At 45.2% G+C, this 27,608-nt stretch overlaps 1 protein-coding gene across 8 annotated transcripts in view; it reads left to right on the plus strand.

Moving 5' to 3' along the window:
- The window catches only part of Magi2 (membrane associated guanylate kinase, WW and PDZ domain containing 2), a 1,397,005-nt gene that overhangs the window by 1,278,413 nt on the left and 90,984 nt on the right, over window positions 1–27,608 (plus strand). For all 8 annotated transcript variants that reach the window (XM_040735144.1, XM_040735143.1, XM_040735146.1 and 5 more), the window contains 2 exons: window positions 21,293–21,478; window positions 23,857–24,013. In XM_040735144.1, the coding sequence (XP_040591078.1) occupies window positions 21,293–21,478; window positions 23,857–24,013 (343 nt within the window). The remainder of the gene's footprint in view (window positions 1–21,292; window positions 21,479–23,856; window positions 24,014–27,608) is intronic.

Here is a 27,608-nt window from a genome sequence, read left to right on the forward strand (position 1 = left end):
GTTGACCCCAATTCTTTTTTTTAAAGATTTATTTGAGCATTTCGTGTATGCCTGCACATCAGAAGAGGGCATCAGATCCCATGGGACTACAGTTATAGATGTTTGCGAGCCACCATGTGGATGCTTGGACTTGAACTCAGAACCTCTGAAAGAACAGCCCACACTCTTAACCACTGAGGCATCTCTCTAGCTCCTAGCCTCCAACTCTTGAGGCACCTCCCAATAGTATTGCTGCAGGCTGGCATGCAAGCCCTTTAGCATGTGGGCCTTTAGGGGACATTTAATACCAAAATGAAACAGCAAAGATATCCTTTGTCATACTACTAATAAATATAGGTCGTTTAGCCTTTGTTTTTGTTTTATGTGTGTAGATGTTTTCCTTGCTAGTATACCTGTGCACTGTGTGCATGGATGTCTGCGTATTGTGTGCATGCAGTACCCACTGAGGCCAGAAGGGGCTGTTATATAACTCCCTGGAGTCCCTGGTAGTTGTGAACTGCCTACCGTGTGGGCCCTGGGACTCAAACCTGAGTGTTCTAGAAGAGCAACCACTGTTCTTTAACACTCTTTAATGCTGATAATCTCGGTACATTGTCTGAACCATGTCTCTCCATTGACCAACTCATCTTTCTTATCATTATGGAGGTGCACACAAGCCAGATGTCTCAAGTAGCCTTCTAACTCGGAACTAGATGCTCACTCTGTGGGAATTCACCAAGTGGCTGTGTACAGTGGGCTGATAGGCTGGTCCCTGACATCTCTGGTTCCAGGTTTTACTGCATAGCTGTAACTCTCCCTATAGGCACTCCTTACCTCCGCACCAAACCTGCTGTCTTACTGGGGGTTTCGAAGAAGAGTACTTGTATAAGTGATTAAAAAGTCACCTTGCGTCTCTAATGTTTCCTCAGTTTGTCAAGAAAGTCAGAGCAGAACTGGGCAAGGTAACATAGAAAGCCTGGACAGTGGCAAAGATCTCTGAATGAATTGCAAACTTCTACATAGACCCGTAACAGGTGGGGAGGTCAACGGGTTCAGGACAGCAGCCGCGGCATCAATCTAGCAGTCAAATGGAGGCAGCAATTGTGTGACTCTCTTCCCCGCGTTGGTGTTCTACTGCGCTCGCCTGACTCCTGTCTTTACCCACATCGGGGAGGGGGGTCAGCGAGCTGACGATCACTCAGTAGTGTCTCACATCGGGGAGGGGGGCCAGCGAGCTGACGATCACTCAGTAGTGTCTCACATCGGGGAGGGGGGTCAGCGAGCTGACAACCACTCAGTAATGTCTCGCCGTCCACTGACGTCTCCACCTCTGCGCTCTTCATTTGCACAGGCCAGAGTTTGGACTTGTTCATTGCTGAGTTTCCCCCAAGACCCACTGCCCTCTGGGAAAGAGACTGATGGCCCGCTCAAAGCATCTAAATGATGCCCGCGTGTATGTGATATGAAAGGTGGCCCTAGAGATTCGAAGGCTCACCTACAGATCTTTCGTTACATTTAGAGGGTGGCTCTCACCCTTCCTAACGCTGCCACCCTCTAACTCAGCTCCTCATGTCGGGGTGACACACAGCCACAAAACTATTTCATTGCTGCCTCATAACTGACGTTGCTACTGTTATGAGTCACAATGTAAAATGTCTGATAAGCGGGATATCTGACCTGCGGCTCCTGTGAAAGGGTCTTTTGATCCTGAAGGGGGGGTCGCGACCCACAGGTTGAGAACTACTTGTTTGGAGCGTGGTCCTTTACCAGCATAAAGCCAAATGACATTTTGAGTATACAAGGTTCTGCTTTTTCCCACAGACCACGCAGCCACTCAATAGTCACTTAAACTTAGGAGAGGCACAAAGTAAAACAAAAATTCCTTGTCTCTGTGACCGTACTCTAAAATAAGGACATTTAGCTAAATGAGAAGTCACCACAGAAGAAACCCTCCAGCTTATCCGCTGGTTCCTGTGCCCAGCCGTCCTCTCTGTGCCTCTGGCTGTCCTGTGCCCAGCCATCCTGTCTGTGCCTCTGGCTGTCCTGTGCCCGGCTATCCTGTCCTGTACCAGACTGCCCCTGTGCCCAGCCTCTTCTAACTCATAATTACAGGAAGCCACCATCACGACTGAACACAAGGGGCTTTGTTTTTGTCCCTGTGTGTCTTGGGAAACTTTGAGGCCTGGAAAACACTTTCCATTGGCTTAAAGGTTCATTTTCACTTCTGTAACTCTGTGTCTTTGATTGTGTGTTGAAAGTGGCTCTAACACTTGTAATTCTTTGTCCATCTTAGCCTCCTTCAAGAAATGATGTAACACAGGCAGTAAGGACTCTGAAGCAGCTCCCTTTGACAGCAGCTTAAGGCAGTGGGTGCCTCCCGTTTCACACCACATCTGTAATAGACTTGCATAAAAACAAGGCTACAGGAGGCAGAGGGCCACAGTTTCCGGGACCCTCTGCCCATCCTCCATCGCTGTCATAGCACACATGTCACCTTCAGTGTCACACTCAGTGACACCATGGCCAAAGCTCTACTCGAAAGTAAACCCTCTAAAGAGTGACCGATGGGCACCCGCTCTTATGAGTCACTGGTTTAACCTCCAAATGGGTTTGTTTATTGCCTGCCCTGAAACTACAGGCAGAACCAGGGAGGATGGTTCATCCCAACACCAGCAAGGTCAAGGCAGAGGGATCACCATGAGTTCAAGGTTAGCTTAGTGTGGGTGACATAATGCATCCCAGGTAAACCCAGGCTACACAGTGAGACCCTGTCTCAAAACCAAGCCACAAGTAGTAGGTCCTAAGGTGCTGATCTTGGCTGTTTGATCTTCTGTAAGTCACTATGAACTTTGACCTCCCAGTGTTTCTTCTGTTGGGAGTTCTGCACCAGCTGTGAAGCATGCAGTGTTCCCTGCTCCTCAAACGCGTGTGCTTGGGATTCCCCACATCAACACAGTGCCTTAGCTCAGGGCTAGACCATGCTGAGAGCAGTTACTTAGTAACAGCAAAACAGGATGCCAGCATTCTCCCAAATGTCATGAACTGAAGCCACTGTGTTTTAAAAAAAAGTCTGGATTATTTGGAAAACCTATATAATTTTTATAAGGATAATGATATTTATCAAAATACTATACATTATTTTTAAATCAAACACATTGTCCTATTCTACTTTCTATTCCTGTGACAAAAACCCTCTGACCAAAAACAAGCAGGGGAAGAGGGCTTGTGTCTACTGTGAGCTGTAGTCCTTTGTCAAGGGGACTAAAAGCAGGAACTCCAGCACAGTCTGTGAAGGGATGCTGGGTCACCCGGCTTGCTTCCTGATGCCACTCAGGACCACCTGAGCAGGCGTTGTACCTCCCACGGTGAACCGGGCCCAATCTCACCAATCATTAATCAACTAAAATGACCCGTAGCCATGCCACAGGCCACTCTAGAGGAAGTAATTCCTCATTTAAGGTTAACCAGCAAATTCACTCCCTCATCAACTTGACACCTCAATACATCACTATTACACTATAGCCTTTCTTTTCTTCTTTATCCTCAATATCCCATAATGTCACAATATAAAATATAGTATAGCTTTAAAAGTCTCACGATCTTTAAGACATTCAACACTTTTTCCCCTCTTCGGTTTCTCAAGGCAGAGTTTCTCTGTGGCTGTCCTGGAACTCACTCTGTAGACCAGGCTGTCCTCAAACTCACAGAGATCCACCTGCCTCTGCCTCCTGAGTGCTGGTGGTATGCACCATCACCATCCAGCAGCATTCAACACTTTAAAAGACCAAGATCTCCTTTAAAAATCCAAACTCCTTTTAGCTGTAAGTTCCTGTAAAATCCAAAGTAAGTTACATACTTTCTTATTCCAAGAGGCCAGAACCAGAGCACAGTTACAATCAGGTCGAATAAAACCCAAAATCCAACAGTGTAAATAACTCAACATCTTATGTCTTAAACATCATGATCTCCTGAGCGTGGATAGTCCCACCTCTCTGGCTCGGCCATCCATATTCTGTCTCCTAAGCTCAGACCAACCCCATTCCATACCTGCTGCTGTCCTTGGTGGTCATCCTGTGCTTCTGATATCTCCACATGCCGGAGTCTCCACTGTGACTGAGGCTGCACCCTCACCCTTGACCTTTCCTGACCTCTTCAACCAAACCAAAACCACAGCTGGTCTCCCTGTCCCCTTCTTGCCTTGAAGACCAGCTCCATGTGGGGGAGACTCCGGCACACCACCAAGTCTGTCTTCCAGCTTGAGACGCAGCCCTGGTCCCCTCTATCCACAGCTTCTGTGTGTTGACACAAGGAAACACCTGACAGGTTTTACCCCAACAACGCTGGCCTCCTCTCAGTCACAGCTGAAACTCACCCCAGTCAACCAGCTTCAGTTGTCACAGTAAAGCCAAGTTTTCACTCCAGTGGTGCTGTCTCTTGTCAGTCTTGTTAATCATGATTCTTCAGTTCAGATGACTGCAAATCACAGAGTCTTAATTCAAATTATCATGCAAGTGGCTCTGATCAGTCTTTGAAGGACTCCCAAAATTCCCTCTGGAATTTCACCATCCGCCATCTCTCTCGACATTCCTATCTTCCAAGAGCCACAGAACAGCCCAGAAGCTTTGAGCACCCAATGCCCCCAAACTCTAAAATACTTACACAGTCCTCCCAGAAGACCATACATATTTCAGGTACATCACAGCAACATCCCAGTGCGATTTCTGTTCTAGACTGCTTTCTGTTGCTGTGGTAAAAATGCTGTAACTGAAAACAACCAATGAAGAAAAAGTTTATGTCAGCTTACAGGTTACAGTCCACCATGAAGGGAAACTGAGGCAGGAACTAAAGCAGAGGCATTCGGGAATGCTGCTTACGGGCATGCTTCCTCTGGCTTGCTCAGCTTGCTTTGTTAACCCAGGCCCACCAGCCCTGGGGCAGTACCACCCACAGTGGGCGGGGCCTTCCACACCAATATTAATGCCACAGAGACGCAAACAGGCTGCCGACGAAGGCAACTCTTCAGTCGAGGTTCCGTCTTCTTTGGTGACTTTAGTTTTAACCAGTGTGTGCATCCCTCCACACTGATTAATGTGCCTTTCTGCGTCATGCGGAGAATAGTGCATGACTGGGCTGGGGTTGCCAAGTGCAAAGAGTATCAAGAAAGGTGACCCTCTCCACACTCTTCCATGATAAATGCTTGACCATAACACCCGAGAAAGGGATGTGTAGAACACAGTCCTATGGTGCCTCTACGGTTAAACTCTGTACTACTCTCAAAGATGGTTTTTGCCAGCAGTCCCTCCTTGGTTACATTCCACCAGAGTTGGTTTAGTTCCTTCCCTGCCCCCCAGAACCCACAGTTTACCATCTACCAGATGGAATGCCTCTATTATCGACTAATTAAACGTACTGAGGCCTCTCCCAACTACTGTGTGACAGTCTTACCTTACTTTCATCTTCTCAGCAGTCCTATGAGGTAGAGACCATTGCCTGCAAAACTCATATATCTCAAATCAATGTCTACTTGAAGTGTGTTCCTTTGCTCTTAAATAGAAGCTCCTGTCTACAAGCCCAATGGTGCCCAACTGCTCTGTGCCTTCCCTCCAACATCTCAACATCCATCATTTTAATATTTTTGTCATGCTACTTATATGAACAAGCTTGTGTTTTGTTTCTCCCCTCCCCTGACAGTTTTTAGGTTTTTGGATTTTTTGTTTTGGTTTGGTTTGGTTTGGTTTTTGGTTTTTGGTTTTTCAAGACAGGGTTTCTCTGCATTGTTTTGGAGGCTGTCCTGGAACTCTCGCTGTAGACCAGGCTGGCCTTGAACTCACAGAGATCCGCCTGCCTCTGCCTCCTGAGTGCTGGGAATAAAGGCATGCACCACCAACACCCTGCAGTTTTTAGTTTCTTAAGAACAAGAAAGCATGCATCTCCCACAGTCGCCAGCAGTATAATGTTCAGGCATTCTCCTGTAACTGATGTCTTCAGACCAAGACGGAATTCTCAGAGTGACTAAGAGCTGCCCTCAGCCGGAAGTCAAACAGTGAGTGAGTTCTGCTCCAACCCATCCAGCCAGCACCAAATCGTAACATCAGCATCCAGACAGTTCTGCTCATAGGTGAGGTGACAGAGAACCGATTCCAGAGGGAACTTGGTGCAGCCTGGTCCCCACCTCGCAAGAGAAATCACAGTATAGCACAGTGCACTGGGAGCAAGGTACCCCGTCAGATGTTCTCTGCCTGGGTAGCGGGTAGATCAGGCGAGAGGACACCTGAAGACATCGGGGACGGGAGAACTCTCCCTCTGAGTTGGGCAGCCTGTCTGGTCCTGGGTCTGTATATGCTCTGAGACTCACCTTGGCTGGCACACACCAGTCCCGGTTGTCAGTGAGTACTGCCTTGGCAATCATACAGTCCTAACTGGGAGGATCTTGGTGACATGCCAAATCTCTTGGGAGAAAAGAAAACTACTACTTCAAATCGCTTCCTCATTCACCGTCTTCATGAGCAAACCTTCTCAGTTCCACGTGTAAAATCTGAATTGCAGTATTACCTAGGAACAACATCTCAGCTAAGACCAGGGTGACTGGAGGCCAGAGACACCGCCATCATCTGTTCAATCCTGAACATGACTAGCTTTTTTCCAGAATGAAAGCCTGGCTGCCTGGGTCTTCTCATTAGGCTGAGTGACTGAACACGTTTCGCAGCAATGGAGCGCTCTGATACGCGAACATTAAAGCGGAAACACTAATGCCACGTTCTGCTCTGGTGGCTCTAACAAAGGTGAGGATTCAGTTTTTGAGAAAGTGGATCTGCTGAAGAAACGGCATTCTTGTTTATTCTCAAGAAGAGGAGCCAAGCAGTTGAGTGCTCTTGAAGCATTTCTTAAATTTCCAAGCTAGCCTTTCTTACTGTTTGAAAAGAGCTTATCAATCATAAGTTCCTCCCACGAGGGAGTCATTTCCAGGAGCAGGGGAAGGCAGACAACCTTCAGCTATTCGGTTGTCTTGAAAGCATGGAAATGGTGATGCTGGTGGTTTCCTCTGGGCTTGAATCACCCAGCTCCTTGCTGTTCACGAGACAGTTCAGGGAGGCTCAGCTGAAAGGCAACCGCACACTTCACATACAGGGTTACTCTGCAGTGGAAAATGCCTGTTACTCACACATGCAGTTCAAAGCCTACGCATGATTTCTACTGAAGATACATTCCCCATATTCTATTTAGGGACTTGGCTGTATTATCTCTCTGTATTGTATTTTTCTTCTTTTTTCCCAATGATACACTACATGAAGTATTTCAGGAAGGCATCCCAACAAAGCCGGCTCCATAACGTGGACTCATTTAAGAAGACATCATCATGTTAGCACAGGGCTGTTCCATAGCACCATCATTCAGCTATAACCAAGGTCCCCATTTAGACCAGGGTGAACACCATTTCTCCTGGAGGCCCAGCTTCCACCAAGCACACAGACTGTGCCTCTGGCCAACTCCTACCATACCAAATCCTAGTAAAAACTCTTGTGAGTTACTATTTGATGACCAAGTATGTTAGGTTGAATTTGTTCCCAGTTGAACTAATCTCTGCACTTGGTTGGAATCTTTTCTAGCGACTAATCAGGCAGCTTTGCCTGAGCGATGAGAGAGGTGGCTGGTCACTCTCAACATTTCCACCATGTCAGAGGAAAGCGAATAGACAGTCCGTGTGGCCACCTCAGTCTTCTTTCTTCTTCTTTTTTTGTCTTTTTTAAATTTAAATTAGAAACAAGGTTGCTTCACATGTCAATCCCAGCTCCCTCTGCCTCTCCTCCTCCCCTGCCCTTCCACCAACCTCCCCATACCCCTTCCCTCAATCCCTACTCCTTTCCCCAGGGAGGGTGAGGACCTCCATGGGGGTGTCCATAGTCTGTCATTTCATTCAGGGCAGGGCCTAGACCCTCCCTCAAGAGTCCAGGCTGAGAGAGCATCCCTCATTGTGGGATGGGCACCAAAAGTCCATTTGTATGTCAGGGATAAATACTGATCTACTACCCAAGGCCCCATAGATTGCCTAGGCCTCCTCACAGATACCCACATTCAGGAGGTCTTGATCAGTCCAATGCTGTCCTCCCAGCCATCAGTCTGGGTTCAAGAGGTCTCCCTAGTTCAGGTCAGCTGTGTCTGTGGGTTAAACTAGCCCAGTCTTGACTCCTATGCTCATCAGTCCTCCCTCTCTGTCACTGGGTTCCTTGAGTTCAGCTCAGTGTTTAGCTGTGTGTGTCTGCCTCTGCTTCCATCAGTCATTGGTTGAAGGTTCTAATTCCTCGACCTCTTTTTTTCAATCTGACCTCTTCCAGTTCGTATTTCTTGGTCAGGCAAGGGTTTATTCCACATATGTGCCCAGATGTGGGTTCCTGGTGAACCCCTTTGTTTTCAAAAGGGAAATCACTCAGCCCTTCTGGTCCAGGGATCTTCCTCACAAGGCTCTGTAGTCATGGCTTCCTCATGAGAGTAGGGTCTTCCTGAAAGCAAAGACAAACATACATTCTGGAGGCTTTTGCTCTTGTAGTTTCTGGCACCAAGCAGTTGAAAGAATGTAAGAAAGAAAGTCCTAACTGGGAAACAATCATTGGAATGTTCATTAGAGCCACTAGATGAAAAAAATCCACAATCCCACAAGCCCTCGGCAAAACTGAAGTACAATTGAAACTAGCTCTCCACTGAGAGTGATGCTCCCACTCAACTCAATCAGAGTGTACATTCTGAACTTTGTCTCTTAGTTAAATGTGTCAAACACCCGTGACAGATTAAGGCAGATTCAAAGAGATTACATTATGTTTCCCCCAGATACTGATAATGCCTGGCAAGGAGTTCAAAAATATCAGCCAGCAACAAAATCTTGTCCCATCTAGGAAATGTTCCCTCCTGCATGCAGGACTAACTCATAGCCAGGGGCCATTCATGGCTAGTGTGTCAGGAGATAGGTCTTTGTCTTCAGTGATACAAGCTTAAATAGCCACCTGTGGCCCTGTGTTGGCTCGCCCCTCTCTGTAGCATTGAGTGTGGCCCTTACTTCTTTGCCCGTGTCTCCCCGCGTCCACTGCCCACTTAACACATCTGATAACTCATGCAAGGCGTCATACTCCATCAATGGCTCTCATCCAGCTCTTGGATTAATGCCAGGAATGAGACCTTTCATGATCTCCCTGCAACTCCACCTGTCCCAGGGCTCATGAGTGTTTGTATCCACTGTTACCTGATTGCACAGACCTGTCTTTGTAAGTGACAGCACATGTGGCCATGATGTCTCCCCTCCCTCCAGATGCCACCTGGGAGAGTCCTATGTGTCTTGCCAAACCCAGATTGAATAGTATTTCCTTTCGGGTTACTCCCAGAGCTCTCCAGACTCCATTACCAAGCTCTTTCCTCCTGATCACCCAACACCACTTGTCTCTGTCTCTATCTGCCCAAAACCTTTGTTCCCCTGCTCATTGCCATTCTCCCCTTAGCTGTTAAGGTTTGATTTCAATAAAGTAAAGCACGTAGGTTAAGTTTTACAGCTGTTGCTGAGATGAATCAGCTCGACACAGCTGCCCAACTCTGAACCTCCGATTTTTTTTTCTGTTCTATGATTTTTTTAAGTGACTCAGTAGTTTTCCATTCTGTGGACCTTAGATGAGGGACATTTGCTTTATTTCCTGTTTGGAAAAATAACAAAGAAAGTTGTTGTCAAGCATCTTTTTGTAAGACTATGTGAAAATGGGTTTTATATTTTAAAAGGAACAGGGTGAAGGTATTTTCATTTAGTAGATACTGAGGGCTGGGACCATGTGATGCCTATTCTAAAGTGACTAAATGGGGGTTCTAGATGCTTTCCATCTTTGAAATATATTTTTCAGGGTTTTCTACTGTGTGTTCACTCCATTCAAGAAGGCACACAGCAGTGTCTCACTTCAATTTTAAATTATTCTTTTCCCCTGAAGACCAACACCACTGAAGATGTTTCCACGTATTTTGCCATCTATGGGTCTTGGGTGAAGTGTAATTTTGCTCGTGCATTTGGGACTCCTCAGTCCCCTTTCATTTCTCGTTTTCGAGAAATAAAAGTAATCTTGCAATAACAGTCTCATGAAATTATTGTGGAAACAGTAATACATAAAGTGTTGTTTATTTAAAAATGAAAATGCATGTTGCTGCCGTGATGGAAATACTAAGTGATGGAAGAAAATGCCTATAAGAAGAAACCCAAAGTGAATTAAGGGTTCAATGTTTAGAGAGAGGAAATGTAATGAGGAGGACCTCAAGTGATGCTCTCACTTGCCGACATAATTTATTTAACCACTTGGAGGTCATACTGCAAGTCGTTTTCAAAGTTAATACATGATCATACCCTCTTGCCTCCCAAGTACTTTGCTTAGGGTTTTTTCATATTTGGGTTTTTTCCAGTCATGCAAAATTACATCATTTCAAGTTAAAGCATGCTGTATACCCTGTTAGTGAAACTTTGGCTTTGGTGAAAAAAACTGAAGAGCCAATAAATATTCATGTAATCTGGGGATAACATATTGAAAAGGACAGCTGGCTCAGGAGGGATCGTTTACCTGGGTTAGTATCTGTTTCCATTTACATTAAGAAAATATTGCAAGAAGTTATTATCTGCCTCAGGGCTTAGGGGAATACAATGGAAGGCTGATATTGCTCCTGATTGCTTCTGACATTTACCTATTGTAGCAGGGAAACCGTGAGATAGCCAGGTGACTTTTTACAAAACAGTTTCAGAGGCTATAAAGGAAAAGGGAGATAGCAGAGACAGAATGCATGGCGTCTGTAAAAATGTGAAACATGGCCCGCTGAGAAATGACTCAGAGGCGGGTTCGTTGACAGTGTGAGGTCTCCTGTGCTTCCAAAGGCTAGAGATATGCAGGAGAGAGAGTGTGGTTCTGCTGAACATTGTAACCCCAAGTCCACATTGATGAATGCAATTGTATGACATGTACTGGACACTTGGAAAGAAACCAGTTACCTGGATTTCTATCCTCCAGTACTACCAGAGACAACGACAGAATGATTCTTAGTTTGAATACACAATAATTTCACATTTGTATTTCAAATGGATTCCAAAATTTCTAATTGAAGCCCCCAAAACACTAATTACAGCAACTGATTTAAGGTATAAGAGATTTTCCTTTTGCTGATTGATGGTGTCAAAATGTAAATATGTTTATCACCTCTTATTTCTTAGACACCAGTAAAGAAGTGACGGGACAGGGGCTGCCAGGAGAGGGCAGGGCAGGAATGAGTGAGATATCAGAAAGGTTTTTTTTTTTAAGTAGCAACCTACTTTGCAAGCCAGAAGAGAACAGGCAGAGAAGGAGGGAGCATATACCTACTCTTTGTCTTTAGGAAATCAGAATGGCTCAGAACCGTAAAACCCTGGATAAAATGCAACACAACCACCATGACCACTGGGTGTGAATTGTTTCATAAAAAGATCAGCAAGGCTGGTGAGATGACTCAGACAAGAAGGCGCTGGCAGCCAAGCTCGATGACCTGAGTTCAGTCCCCGGGACCCACAGAGTGGAGGAATAGAACTAACTCTAAACACACACACTCACTCACACACACACACACACACACACACAGAGGCACACGTGCACGCTCACACACGCACTCACACACGCACTCACACACGCACACAAGGAGGCACGCATACACGCTCACACACGCACTCACACACACACACACACAGAGGCACGCGTGCACGCTCACACACGCACACACGCACTCCCACACAATACATAAACACACGTTTGAGCAGCTCTAAGTAGAAAAGCGAGTGCTAGCAACAGGCCCGTGCAAGGCCAGAGTTTTGGTCCTAGCACCTCAAAGCAAAATTTAGAGGCAGAAAAATGAGCAAATAAACAATGGCAACCAATGGCACCATGAGGATACAGTGATGATGAAGCCATCTTCATCAGTTTCGTACTGTTAGAATACCACTTACTGGATATTTTCAATAAACAGACAAATTTTGCAATTTCTGTCTAATGTGGAACAATATAGGTAAAGAAAAAATTCTTAGCGAAATTATCATGACTAAATTAAAGTTTTTAGTAAAAGCATTGGGAGATAAAACCCAAATGAATTCTCACATGAAACAGAATGAAAAAGAAACAGGAGTTATGAGAGAAGTTAAAAGAATTGCAGACCAATTCAGGAGGTTCATGCCTAATCAAGAGTTCAAGAAAAAGAGACCAGAGAAACAGTGGAAATTAGGAAAGACATAGTGTGATGAGTGTTTCCAAGTTCCTCATGCCAACCACAACAGAGTGTACAGCAGCATACTTCAGAATACGCAAGGGACAGAGACAGTAACTATTAAGCATCTTTCCCATGCTCCTCCCCAAAGAAAGACAAGTACATCAAATTTAAAGAGCAAAAAAACTCTCAACAGACTGAGACCCAGTAGTCATTTCTCAGTATTCATGGAGACTGCTTCCAAGTGCCTGTGTTATCAAACCCCACAGACGCTCCAGTCATCTGTGTTAAAGGGGATGGCCTCCACACACTTTCCCCCATACTTCGAATCATCTCTAGACTGCTTATGATTCATAAATTAATATCAAAGTTGTATAAATAGCTGTGATTTAATTTAGAAACAAAACACATAATGGTAAGAACAGTCTGCATGTACTCAGTACGCATATATACAGCTTTTATTTTCAAATCTTTGATCCGTGTTTGGTTGAATACATTCATGCAGAACCTGGATAGAGCGGGTTAACTGTAGCAACAGTGGAGGCCAAATTAGAGAGACGCCTGATGATTTCTGAGGAAAACTGGCTGTTAGGCAAGAACTAATGTAGTTTTCTAAGATAATCATTCATTCAAATAAAATAACATTAACTGAAGAAATAGTTTTTTCTCTCTTAGAACACTAAGGATGCCCTATACTGTGGCTCCGTGCTCATGCCCTCCTCCATCATAACAACCTAGTAAAGTCCCCTGCACACACAATTAGCAGGTGAATTTGGGAGCTGAGTTTCCTGCCCAGGAACTTTTAAACTATAGCAATATTATACCTCATACACGCAACTGTTTAATGGGTCTTTATGGCTGTGCACTGTGCTGTTATTATTGTTGTTGTTGAGGGTACGAAAACTTGCTTTTCTGCTTTGTAGGAAAGATATTCTTTTTTCTTCTTTCGTGTTTGTGTGCGTGTGTGTATGTGTGTATTTTGAGACAAGATCATTGTGTAGCCCTGGCTGTCCTGGAACTCACAATTTAGACCAGGCTGGCCTCCAATTCACAGACACCCACCTGCTTCTGCCTTCTGAGTGCTGGGATTAAATGCATGTGCCACCACTGCTCAGCATAGAAGAAATTCTTAACATCAAAAATTATCTAATTTTCCATAATTACCAAACCAGCTTGCTATTTGGTTAATAAGTCTTGCTGATAGTTACAGCTTTATTCACTGAAACAACTTGACCTGTGCAGCACAGAATGGCAACTTCTACTCCTAGACTAGAATGATAGGGTTGTCAGTTTTACTGACTGATGAAAACGTCTATTTTTTTGCCTGTAGCTTTGAGTAAAAGTGTAAAAATGATGAATAAAATTGATACTTGGACCAGTAGCACAAACTTTTCTCTTGCCACCTTTAGACCAAAACAGTTGTAAAAGGAGGTCCCAACTGCCTAGAAATTGGTGGAGTAATTTCAAAGGATATTCAGAGAAACAAAGAATACCTCTGAAGAAGAAGCACCCATTTTCCCATTCTCTGTGTCTGTCACCCATGCCCTATCAACCTACAGACTTGAAGATCACGTCTATACAGAGGTTTCCTTGATTCATAACACCATAGTATCTGGACAATATTGCCACACCCTGAAGACATAGGAGCAAAGAACACATAAGCTTCTTGAAATACCCATTGCTCCCGTGTGGCATATACTAGCCCACTTGAACAGAATGCAGAGGAACATCTGCTCTGCAGATCCAGTGGTGAGTGACCTGTAATGGAAGAAGAATTCTCACCATGAGAGAATAAAGCTAAGATCCTGGGCTTATTACTATGAAGAATACAGGACTCACTTTGGGGGTGAGAGTCCTGGGTGTCATATCTGGAGCTGAGTGCATGCCACACCGAACTCTACCACTGAACACCACCCCTGAACCCAAGGACATTTGAGATATACTTAGCAGGAACTGGTTGAACCACCTCTTCCGGTGATAGTCATCAGAATGAGAAACGCAACCATAAAAGCTTTTGCTGTTTTCTTTGCAGTCACCTTTCTGGTAAATTTCCTTGCTTCCTGGACCATAGCTTCAATTACATATTCCAATGCAGACGGTGAAAGCAGTGGTGTTGCAAAAAAGAAATACACTATGGACATAGCTACATAGGATCAATTATGCAATTCTCAGAGCCCAACACACATGAAAATGTAGAGTCCTTGCTCAAAAATTACTGAGTATCCAGTTGATAACAGCAAACCACTAAATTAACTACCAGACTCTCTGAGTATGGGAACCTAGGTGACTGTTTTTTTTGGGGGGGGTACAGGTCACAACACACTCATGGAATCAGCTGTCTATACCCCCCAGCAGATCTTTCCAAACACCAAAACCATTTCAAGCCAGTTTTATGACCTAAGCTAGAACAGCCATTCAATGGTTTCTTACCATTTCTAATGTGATGACATCTTTTTCTATTATCAATTCATTTTCAACACTTAGCTTAAACAACTCTTTTAATTGATGAAAAATGAATGTATTAGTGGTAACATATGTCTAAGGAATGTTTCTCTGTAGCCACATAATTAATACTTTCTGTAGGATCCTTTTTCCCATGGAAGCATGAGTTCTCTTGGGTCCCCACATGGTCAGTGATAGGTGTTCTTCCCATTCCCATGTAAGACCATCTGCCCATGACCAACTTCAGGGTAACCAAACCACAAGAGAATTGCTCGCAGGTGCCGGGAAATAATAGAGTCCTTAAAACACCAGCTGTTCCATTGGGGTTTTGCAAATTGGTTGGCTATGAATTTCAGGGAAGATGTTTTCAGTTTTTAGGAAGCTGAATTTCACACTTCTAGAAGAAAACAAGTCACATGGGAACTTTTTCTTAGTTTTACCATGATTTTTTTTAATTACAAAAAATGCTTTTCCATTTTCTTCAATCTCCTGATGACCAACCAAAAAACTCTTTCAAAGGATATTGACCACTCGTCAATAGAGGATACCCAGCTGGACGAATTTGTCATAATAGAATATACTGTTCCAGGGTTTCTAGAAAGAACTAGAAAATGGGGAGGGTGACACTGGGCTCAAGTTTCTGGAGACAGGAAAACCCATCAGGAGTCTTCACATGCTCAGGAGTCTTCACGTGCTCATCCTCCATCACCTCAGGCAAAGCATCTCTCCTTTCTCCCCACCCTGGAACTGATGGGCCTCCTCCCCTTTGCCATCAGGAGCTTTTCTCTAAAGGAGCTTCCACTTTCTAGGGGACACTCATGCTACTTCTTCCCCAGAGCAAACTGGCTTTTCTTCAGTGCTCTGAGTCTGTACTCGGACCTAGTACCTCATCCCTCTACTTTCCTCTTACTGAACCCCTTCTTCACCATGGGCTTGCTATTGATCAATTGTTTTAAATATTTTCACACATCTCTCTGCACTCCCCAACATGACTGAGTTTCCTGAAGGCAAATCCATGTGCTGTTATGTTTTCTTCCCCTAGCATAGTACCTGTTACTTAGAAAATGCTTCACAGAGTTGGCTTGGTGGATGGAGCTATCCTCCTGCCCCAAGCCACAGTTTTAAAGCCATACAATAAATGCTTCTCACAGCTTAGAGAAAGAAAAGTGATAGGAGTCATCCAATATTTAAAGAAAAAATCGCATCAGGGCATCTGTTCATTGGCCTCTTCAGGCTAAGTTGAACCTTCGCTAATTAGTAGAATTGTGAAGTAACGTCAGCTTTTGGTATTGATTGTCTTTGACGTATTTATGTTTGTCACGTTCATTTTAGAACTATCTCCCCTCTTGTAAATTTGACATGATTGATGCAAAATCCACTTCCCCTGTGGACCATGTCCTCCATATATAAGGCCACTTCGAGGGACTTACTAACAAGGAGATAATTAAATGTAAACAGCAGTGGCAAGCTTCTCTTTCTCTAGGGTGAAAAACACCTAAGCAATGTGTAACGAAAACACTGAAAAAAATGACAAAGGAGGGCAGGGGAAGGATCTAATGGCCTCTTCTCCCAGGATTCCAGCAAAGGAAGAGAAATAGCTGAGTGTGATGGTGCATGCCTATAATACCCTGGAAGTGAGGCCAGCCCGGGGTCTAGAGAGATCCGAGCCAACTGGGGAAACATTGCAAGACCCTATCTCAAACAAATGAGTGGATAAATGAAGGCAGGTTAAAGGAAGTCCAAGAGCACCCAGATAAAGAATTAGCAGGTGTTTGGGGAGCACTCACGCAATGATGGTAAATTACTGCCGAGGCCTTCTGCTCCTGTAACACAGCCTCTGCCCTTCAGGATGCTCCGCCCACAACCCAAGAGAGACTGAGCCAGCCCCTCCTCTTCCCCATAAGGGGTCAGATCCACACACTCTGAAGCCACACCCTAAGATGTGACTATTACCTCAAGTCTATTGGTGGAACAAGATGCCACTACATACAAAACCCAATGACAAGTTCTACAGGTGGTCACAACAGCATCTTCATGGAAACTGGCCTCAGGCAGCACTGGGCTGATTCATCAGCTGACTCGGGCTGTCCATGAAAGATCTGTGAAAGCCTGAGTTGGCACACAGAGAGCCCAAGCAAAGAAAGAGGAGCAGTGTTGTCTCCTGCAGTGGTGTTGCTGGAGACCCCGGACGTTGACCTTTAGAACTCACTGTGGAGAGAACCCAGGCCAAGAGACATTTTCTGAATATCCCTAAGATGAATGCGGTGTGCTGGGCAATGGCGAAACAGGTGACTCATCTCTGGGAGAGAAGAAATTGGTATTTCCTGCCTGAATAATTGGACAGGAAAGACACATTTCTTTGCAATTGAAATCCCTGTCTAGTGACGTTATCACCTCTTTCCTAAATGTCAGTATGCCAAAGCCCAGTGATGCCCATGACTTCCTCCAACATCTGTGTATCCTGTGCACATGTAGCAGGAAGACTGATCCAAAGACTTGACCTATGTTGCCTCCCGACAGAAGACTACAAGGCACACATCTAAACGGACTACACTCCAGCAGTTACCTCAGTAATCGGTCCTCAGAGAATGAACGCCTACTCTTGGTCCCAACAGTAGAAACAAAGGCCAGGCCCTCTTCCTTGCTCAGTAATTCCACTGGCATCACACAGCAGGCACAGAGGTCACAAAGCCTGCTGAAATGGGACTGCGTCTTGTTTCCAGAGAGAATTCTCTTTGGAAGCACCCTTGTCAAAGATCTGTTGTACAGCAGAAGGTAGTTGCATATGTAGCAGGAACGCCAATAAAGAAAGGGTGAGGCCACATCGGCCGCCAAGAGCCTCACGTACTGTTTGTATTAAAGCAGAAGCCACCAGAAGGTCCTTGTGTCAGAACCACGTCAGGTGCTCCCAGCAACTGACACACGTTAAGGGTTCATTTGGGTTTTATGTAAAGCCCTCTGTCACTCCGGGTGGCTAACAGAGTGTTTCCATCTCAGTTGGCTTTTTTTTCTTCAACATTATTCTAACTGCTGAAAGAAAGTTAAAATGCTGTGTTGGTCCTGAGATTTTTGGGCAGCACTCTTTCAGCAGTCAGACAAGCCCTTCCCCTGTCCTTGCAGAGCAAGTGCTTCCAGAGCCCACAGCCTATTGGAAAGTAACCACCCCAAGGTTTGACGCCACAGGCAAGGATTTCAAGGCTGCATTTGACCCTAGCATGTTCTCTTAACAGAAAACAAAATGCTTGATTACTATGCTGTAAGGATTTGCAATTAAGGGCCTTTGAATGGCACTTGGAAATTAATAGTAGCCTTGGGCTGTTTATTTTCACTGTTGTTGAGCACACAAAACTATGGGAGGAGATTGTATTCTGAAACATTTGGGATTTTATGCCCAGAAAATTCCAGATTACACAGCACAGTGGAGGAGAGAACAGAGGCTCGATAAGTCAGAGCAGAAAACCAGCCAGCCAAGCACCATTCGTCAAAATTTTGCAGTATATTTTTGAATTTCATTTCAAATGTCAGCATTTCTCATACCCGCCCCCCAAATTTCTTCAAGCAAAGGAGTGGCACAGTGATGTGAAATCCTAACTAAACAGGATCCAATTTTCCTGGTGTCATCCTGCGCCTCAGCTGAGCTGCATCAAACATCCCATCATCAAAGCATCCCCATTCAAGCACAGCGCCTGGCTTACAGCCTCCCCTGCATCTGCCCTGCACATTCACTATCGTGATGCCTGGCTTAGAAGCAGGGCACAGCCCCAAATAAAAGCACCCAGGCTGATGCTCAAAGCTAGTTGTAGGTTAAAGGTCGGACATCAGGCAAAGCCCAGAGAGGCAGAGTGATGGGTTCACCAAGAGCTCTGATGACTGGACTCTGGGCCCTGTTTGCCTTTTGTGACCTTGAACAAATTACTAACTGCTATCTGCTTTCTATCCATTTCTTCCACTGAAAACTCATATCAGTCACTTAATAGCATTTAAGGGCTACATTATGTGCATTTTGATATAAATATAACTACATGTAGAAATAGCTTTATTAAATATTAAAATTTAATGTTAAATGTTAAGTAAAATTTTAAATATTAATTAAATATCATTTAACAAAGTGCTTGTCTTGTGTTAATAAGTACCCAAAAAAAGTAGAAGGAATTGTTACTAGCCCTCTATAAATCCGAAAGTAGATAACCAAGGGCTCTGTGCTACTACGTTGAATAATAAACTATTAGTTCCAGGTTGGTGTTTTCAACAAAGATGTGCAATGGTTTTGATGGGAAATCAGAGAAAGGCAGACTTGCCTCATCCAGTGTCTATCTAATCCCAGAGACACATCTCTTCTTCAATGAAGTCGTTTCCATGTGGCGTTTGGAGGATGGTAGTCTTCATGTCCCTTTGGGTTTTATGTTGTTAAGTTATCCCATATAGAAAGAAACCAAGTTGGCAGGTGCACGCCTGTACATGTGCGCGCGCACACATACACACACATTATATAAGAAATATTTGAAAAGAAATAAAAGAATGGTAATTAATACTTACAGGTTAGTTCTTTAGTGCTGGGCATTCTTCTGCTGGCCGCCTATCTAGTTCTTAGAATTACTATGAGGTCAGTGATATTATTACCCCGACAATAGATGAAAAAAGTTAAGAGCTCTAAGGTAACTTCCTGAAGATCACAGGATAGACTACAGTGTACACATTTATGGGCAGGAAAGCCAAACCATTGGATCATTCCAAGAACTATTGAACATGGAAAGTGGGAAACAGAGCAGGAAAAAAAAACTTCTCCCCTAATTATGGTTGAAAACCAAACACCTTTCAATACCTACATTTTTTACATTTATTCCTGTAGAGAGTGAGTGTGTGTGTATATATACCTTGGTGTACGATGTGTGTGTATGGTGTATGTGCATGCCTATGTGTATGATGTGTGCATGTCTATGTGTGTGCCTATGTGTATGATGTGTGCATGTCTATGTGTGTGCCTAGGTGTACTATGTGTGTATTTGTGTGAGTGTGCTTGTGCACCTGTATTTGCAAGTGCATGAGTACCACAGAGTACTGTGGAGACCTGGGGACAACTTCACAGAGTCAGATCTCTCTTGCTACCTGGTGAAATCTGGAGATCAAACGAGTCATCCTCAGGGCAAGCACCCCTTCCTGCTGAGCCACCTTACTGGTCCCCTACATTATTAGTTTTTGAATCAGTAATTGTCCTTATTATATTTCTGCCTGAGAAGTATAGTCTATGACTCTAAAATGATCATTAGTAAACTCTAAATAGTGCCCTCTTAATTAAACACATTAGTGCTTATGGTAAATAAAAATGAGTTTGGGCTCAAACATGATTGGTTTTACTTCAGGGACACAGCCTTGTTCAGTATTTTTGTACGCTGCCTGTAACCTTTCACAGTGGAAGAGTGAGCACGTCCTTCGTTCATTAACACACTAATTGTGCTTCCTCTCCGCGGTTATTAGTTGATAATCCCACCCCTCAACTGTACCGCATGCACCCAATTAACACTCAAGGTGTAGACATCCTTGGAGAATCTGAACAGAGGGCTGTGTCTACCTCTGTTTCTCATCTGTCAACAGTGTTTTAGATTACAAATTCTTTGATGGGAGACACACAGGACACCGTGTGCTATTGAGATCTGCGCCCAGACACAGCAACCTTGGTATGCAGTTCACTATTTATAGTAAATGCCAGTCAACCTGCTAGATACATGCATCCCCGTGTATCTGGCTCTTCTAAAACACATGAGTTAAAGATTAAAATAAAATGTGTTCCTTGTTTTAAATAATTACATAAAAGCTATACCAACTCCGCAACTCCCACACTATTTTAATATCTCAATAGTTGGAGTGCATCTTCTGGTTAATGAATGTCATTGTTGAAGGAGACTCTTTCTGATGTGTCTTTCTTGTGACCCTTAAAACTGTGTCTTTGCCTTCATTGGCATCTTAGATTTGATGAAATCCATTGTCCCCTTGACACTGGTGTGTTCTCATGAAGTGGAAAGGATAGAATGGCAGAAAACATGCTGCCCTGAACTAAATCTTAGCAGATGTGAGGTAAGTTCTGTCGCTTTGCCAAGTAGCTGCTCCCTGGATTCGTGCGTACTCAAGGATTTCCCCTCTTTCCTGCTGCCAATAAGACGGAGATATAAACTAAATCATTGTCATTCTTGTCCCTTCCTGAAGCCATGTCACTGTCTCTCCAGTTCAAGCGCTCTACACATTCTTCTGTGCCTGTGGGTCTCAAACACTGGCATATGCTAGACTCTACCAAGAAGCCACTTAGAAATCCACAGCCCTTGTTTCCTGCTTAGACATTCAGATTCTGATGTTTGGATAAGCTTATATTTGATCCGCAGATGAGTTTGATGCACCTCAACACTTGATAATGTCTGCTCTTTGGGTTTAGACTTGGCCTATCACTGCTAAGGACTTGAATTAAGGAACATTGGTCTCAGTAATATGCGTAGACCACATTTATTAGGAATGGTTGTTATGCAAAGAGGCAAAGACGGTGACAAAGGAAAGGATTCTGACACTGCATTGCTTTTCTTAGGCAGGACTGAGATAGATCGTATACTGGTGATGTCCCTGATATCTATCTCTGTTGGGGTTTTTTTAGCCGTGCCCCATAAAATCGGACGCATCATCGATGGGAGTCCTGCAGATCGCTGTGCGAAGCTAAAAGTGGGAGACCGGATCCTAGCAGTCAACGGCCAGTCTATCATCAGCATGCCTCACGCTGACATCGTGAAGCTCATCAAGGATGCAGGTCTCAGCGTCACCCTTCGCATCATTCCTCAGGAGGGTGAGTGCCTGAGGTGGCCTTACAGAAAGACAGTCAGGCCGCAGACAGACTCATCCAGAGGTCCTCGGCCGACCCACCCAGCTCCGGGAGTCCGTCCACCAGCTGACAGCAGGGTGCTGTCTGAGTGTCAGAGGTTGGCAGTCATGTCCACTTTTTCCCACGCTCACACTCAACAGTTTCATTTAGAAATGAACTGCGTGGTCCCACAGGCTCAGAAGTAAAAATCAGAAGACTCAGGGCTATCAGAGCCCTCCCCGGGGTCTCCGGCATACCAGTCTTACGGAGATATAAAGCCAGAACTCACTCAACCCAGCAGGTAGCAATACAAACCTGAAAGGAGAAAAAATGACAGAGGAGGGAAAGCTTGCTCATGTTAATAATTAATCTCTGGAAAAGTCTTCAAAGTCAGATTGATTTTGAAATGCCTGGGGGAGTTTTAGTTTTGCAATCCAAAGAGAGTTCATTTAGGAAATGTTACATCTGATAAGAATGTAAAATTCCCACTTAGCCTTTCGAATTATCTATACAAGTCCCCTTCCCCCGCCCTAGCACCTGAAGGTTTCAGAACAGTGAACAACACACACTCATAACTGAGACCCATCTACATTCTTTCAGGATTTCCATGCACAGTAAGCAGGGCTGGGCTCTGGGCTGCAGTGTGTGACTAATCAATGGAGTTGAAGAGGTTCATCTGTGAGCCTCACTGATGAGCGGTCATGGGTCCCCTCCAGGGGCTGATGGAGCCCACTGATGAGTGGCCATGGGTTCCCTCCAGGGGCTGATAGAGCCCACTGATGAGTGGCCATGGGTCCCCTCCAGGGGCTGGTGGGCTTACTTTGCATTCTTTATTTAACTCAGCCCCAACCCATTCCACTTTAGGACTGTCTGATATGTCAACACTAAATGGCAGAACAGACAGCCACATGGCTTTAATTATAAAGCAGAAGCTTCCAGCTAGGGTGATTTGGGAATATCTGGTACAATCTAGAGACAATTTTGACTGTCATGATTGGGGCAGGAATATGACTGTCATTTAGTGAACAGAGGTCAGAGATATTCCAAAACATCCTATGATGCTCAGGACAATACCCCACGGCAAATAAGTATCTGACCAAAATGTGAAGAGTGCAAAAGATGCGAGACCATAATTAAAAGCAGGGATTATATTAAGACATTTGGACTGTGAGAGAAGACAGAAAAGTGGTTTATATGAGAATGTAAATAGGCCACCTCCATTTGTCACCCAGCTACAAAAATAGAAAGGCAGAGACAAGACAGACAGACAGACAGACAGACAATAAGGGCCGTACTTTTAGTCTGCTGTCTGAAGGCACCAGTCCATGTAAGACAGTCAGTGGAAATGAACTGTAATCAGGATCGTCTCCTACAGACTGGGCTGCTCCTCTGCCCTCCCAGCCTGAAGTGTTGGTCCTGCCTTGACTCTAGCGTGTGAAGGTCGGATCCATTGAAATTTCTGTGTTGTTAAGAAAGGGAAGACGTAGTTTCTGAGTAGCCTTCTGGGTCTTGCTGTGTAGCCTTCTGGGTTTTGCTGTGTGTGGGGTTCTTTTTTCTTTCTGGAGAACTGTGAGTACAGAGGGCTCTCAGTAAGACTGGCAAGGGGCCAAAGAAGAGGTTGCAACACCATTTCTGTTTGAGCATCTAGCTTCCTGTTCGTAAGTTGGAAGCCTGGTAGACTTGGGCTGGGGATGGTGGCACACATCCCACAAGCCAGCTCCTTGGCAGGTGGAGTCAACATCATCTCTTCAGGATCAGCTGGCTACAGAGTGAGGCTGTGTCAAAAGGGAAGGAAGAGAGACTTCTTTTTTTTTTCTTTTGGTTTTTCGAGACAGGGTTTCTCTGTATTGTTTTGGAGGCTGTCCTGGAACTCGCTCTGTACACCAGGCTGGCCTCGAACTCAGAGATCTGCCTGTCTCTGCCTCCCGAGTGCTGGGATTAAAGGCGTGAGCCACCAACGCCTGGCTGAGAGATTTCTTAAACAGCCAAAAGGTGATAGCTAGAACACTTTCTCTCAGCAACAATTCGAATATTTTTAGAATATCAATGTTTTACGTGTTCCTTTGATTTGTCTTCTCAGAGCTTTAGTGGTTTAGCTGTTTCCACTTTTGTTGTTTGCTTCACTGACCTTTCCTCTCACAAAATGGCAAGACTCTTCCTAACTCCACTCAGTAATGATTGCAGTTAAAGAAAGAACACCCCTTCAGGAATGGTGTGGACCTTGTAGGTTTAGCCTGCTAGCAGAAACTGAAACGGCCAAGGCCTGGAGTCACACAAGGAGGCGATGAGCCCCAACCTCTGCTTACTTCTTGCCCCTGATCAGATGCCAACCTGACCCCATCTGTTGCCTTGGTTCCCATTAGAGCTCAACAGCCCAGCATCGGCACCCAGCTCAGAGAAGCAGAGTCCCATGGCCCAGCCGCACAGCCCCCTGGCCCAGCCGAGCCCAGCCACGCCCAACAGCCCTGTCGTCCAGCCGGCTCCTCCTCAACCTCTCCAGCTGCAAGGGCATGAAAACAGGTAACGTTTCCTCTACCTTTTGACTCTGAGAGGCGAGGAGAGAATGCCTGGGACGGTTCAGGACCCAGCAGTGGGAGAGGTCTTCATATACCTGAGATTGCTGAGTGTACGTGTGTAGGGTTTCTGTTGTGTGTGTGTGTGGGGGGGGTGAATATATTGTTTCATTGATAAATATAACTCAGCGTCTGCCCTGCACCGTAGAGAAGCTCCTAGGTGGAAATGCTGAGCCATCGCAGATTCGTTGGGGCTAACTAGCTGAGAGCGTTAAGAAGCTTCTAGAATGAGAACACAGGCAGAGGTCCTCCGGCAGGAGAGAGACCCGAGCATGAAGGACTGCAGCAAGGTCAGAGATGTTGTGGTGCAGGGTATGGGAGAGCTAGAGCTGAGCCCACTGAGGACGACAAGCCAGCCCTGAAGACTCTGGCAAGCAAATCCAAAGTCCTCATGCTTGCCCCGGACAACAGGGGCTTGCTATAGGTTTCGGGCTGGCAAACCACATCTCTGGGTTCTCTTTTCCGAAACTTTCACTTGTCCCTCTACAGAGTGGACTGACGGCCAGCGGGGTAAAACAGATAGAAGTGGAAAGATGGCTGCAGAAAAGCATTGAGCCGTAAATACAGTACTGAGGCGCAGTGGCAGTGTGGGGGAGGGGAGGCGGAAGGACCTCTAGCCCGTCAAGGCCGTCAGAGCTTTCCACTGCGTGAGAACTTTACACCGTCCTGCGCCCGGTCCAAGCAGTTATCCGCTCCGTACGTGGGGCATCCTTGGCTAATACTGTGAATGTCATATAAAAATGTCTTATTGTGACGGAGAGCCCGGCGTGGCTTGAGCCATGAAAGAATAGGGAAGGATGTGTTCCTGTATGCTTTTATGAAAGAATAGGGAAGGATGTGTTCCTGTATGCTTTTCTTCTTCTCAACAGGAGATTTCCAGAACTCCCTGGCTCCATCACTCACTCCATCTCAGAACAAGGTTTTCCCTGAGCCACATTTCCATAAAGCCATTCTGCTATTATTTTCATGTGCTTTCATGGAAAAGTGAGTACCGCTGCCCTTGGCTGCTCATATGTACGCTGGGGGAGAGAAGCCCCAGCGAGCAGATGGTGCAGAGGCGAGAGCTTGGTGGCCAGTAAGAAGAGTGAGTTCTGGTGGCCTCGGCACTGAGCCACTGCGTGTTATCTGGACAGATGACCCTGGTCTTCCCAGGGTCCGTCCCGGAGGGAAGAGTCCAGTGCGCCTGCACAGCCCCTCAGCCAGCCCCAGACTCCTGCTCTTGGCTTTGCCATTGTAGTTAACCTGGTAACCTACCCTGGCTTCTTTCCAAGTACGGCTGCCCTGGACTCTAGCCTTGGGTGGGTAATCAAACCTCTGCCAGCTGTGTAACTCCCCTGTGCACTGGCCATCATCTCTCCAGAAAAGGTTCTATTGTGAAGAAGAAAGCGCGAGTGTGATAAAGTCCCCAGGACAACAATTACCTCAGGCACGGGGGACCCCAGCCCCTTCCAGTTTACAACTGGGACTTCCCCTCCCCCTGTCGAGGAAGCAATGGTCTTTGCCAAAACCTTTCTCTTGGGTATTGGGTTCCCTGACTTACATTTTTATTGCTATTGATGATTCATTTATGTATGAACAAAAAGATTCCATGATTTTGCAGATATCAGAAACGTTTTCATAGTCTTCTTCAAAGATGGCAAAGTGTCAATGGAAAAGTCTTTACCTGCTTCTGGAGCAGGCTAGACACGCTGCCAAGCCAGGTCCTACATAGCATGCCCACATATATGTCAGAGCAAGCCAGTTCCCATGCAGGAGTAGGAAGAGAGCTATTACAGAAAATGTTCCAAAACCAAGTACAAAGAAAAGAGCTGTGTCCCCAACAAGGGCAATTGATGTTTGCCATCTAAAACCACCAGAAGAGCATTCAAAAGTGTGTCCTTTCTCCCAGCTTGAACCCTAGATACTCACGGCTGGACTTGATTCCCTTTTCTTTCTTTCTTTTTTTTTTATTTTATGTGCATCGGTGTTTGGCCTGCATGTGTGTCTGTGAGAGGGCTCAGGTCTCCAGGAGCTATAGTTACAGACAGTTGAGGGCTTCCATGTAGGCTCTGGGAATTGAACCAGGGTCCTCTGGAAGAGCAGCCAGTGCTCTTAACCACTGGGCCATCTCTCCAGCCCCGAAATGATTCTTTTTAAAATTTAGTTAAGATATAAATATGTGGGTTCTTTTTCCTCTTTCCTGCCCCTCCCATCTCCAGCTCCTCCCACAAATCATGGGCCTCCTCCTCCTCAACTATTACTGTTACATGTACATGTAAACAAATCAACACACCACAAGTCCCTTCCGTGTTGCCTGCACGTGTGTGCTTCTGGGGCTGATCACTCAGTATTGCACAGCCAATCAGGAAACTCATCTCTGAGGAAAAATTCTCCCTCTGTCAGCCACTGTTAATCGCCTACAGCTCTTGAGATCCATGGGCTCCTGCCCCTAGATGATTCCTAAAAGTCTCTCAAGATTGGAATAACTCCTGGGCAACATTCCTTAGACTTTACCACACCATAAAAGCTTTACTGGAATTTACTATTTGCCATCTGTGTTTATCATGTCTCTAAAGTATCTTTAGTGTTGCAATTAACAAGAATTACATTGGTAACCTTTTATATGTAAAAGAACTTTTAAGAGCCTCTGTGTGTGTGTGTGTGTGTGTGTGTGTGTGTGTGTGTGTGTGTGTGTACACATGAGGAAATTTTCCTCTGTAAAGTCACTGTGTAGCATACAGAGGACAAAGGTTCATTGAGTGTCTTCCTCAACCAGGTCTGCATCTTACTGTTTTGAGGGAGAGTCTATCTTTGAACCTGGAGCTCACTAATTGGTTAGACAGTCTGGCCAGCAAGGCCCAAGGATCCTCCTGTTTTTACCCCAAATTGCTAGGATTACAGGTAGAGAACGCAGTGGGTGCCTGGCTTTTATGTGGGCACTGGGGACTCAAACTCAGGTCTTCCTGTTTATGTAGCAAGTTTACCAAGTTGACCCATCTTCCCAGCCTGGAGCCTAGCCTGTTTTTTTTTTTAATTTTTCATAACCTAATTCTATGTTTTCCATAAAGTGGTGTTTCAAATATTCAGCCCAACCTAATTTTTGCTTTAGTCAGTGTATCGTTCACTTAAAAGTTAGCCACGTTCGTAAAACCGTAAGTACTTGTCCCTTGTTAAAGAGCTCTTCAGTGTGAAGTTACCTGAAACTCCTGACAATGGAATGGAGGGGCCGCCGCTGCGAGCCTGATGGCCAAGGCGACAGCTGCAGCAAGCTCCCCTGTTCCTGTTTCTAGTCATCCGCCTAATCTTTGGGGACATTCTTACATTCCATCCTCTTTTTCTGCACCTCCTGACACATCTGGCTGGAATCGGAGCACAAAATGGATATTTCATACCAATACCGCACAGATCATAGAAAGCAAAATGACTGTGCTGTGACTTAAAACACCGTGACTTCCAAACCACCAAGCTGGCATTTTTCTAGAAGGGACCCCCACAGACTGGCAAATGTCTCCCAGATCGATTCCTTTTGTCCATGCATGCTTTTGCACAGTTAAGCATCTTAT

The sequence above is a fragment of the Mesocricetus auratus genome, unplaced genomic scaffold (genome assembly GCF_017639785.1).
Source record: "Mesocricetus auratus isolate SY011 unplaced genomic scaffold, BCM_Maur_2.0 Super-Scaffold_100043, whole genome shotgun sequence".
In the NCBI taxonomy this organism is placed as follows: domain Eukaryota; kingdom Metazoa; phylum Chordata; class Mammalia; order Rodentia; family Cricetidae; genus Mesocricetus; species Mesocricetus auratus.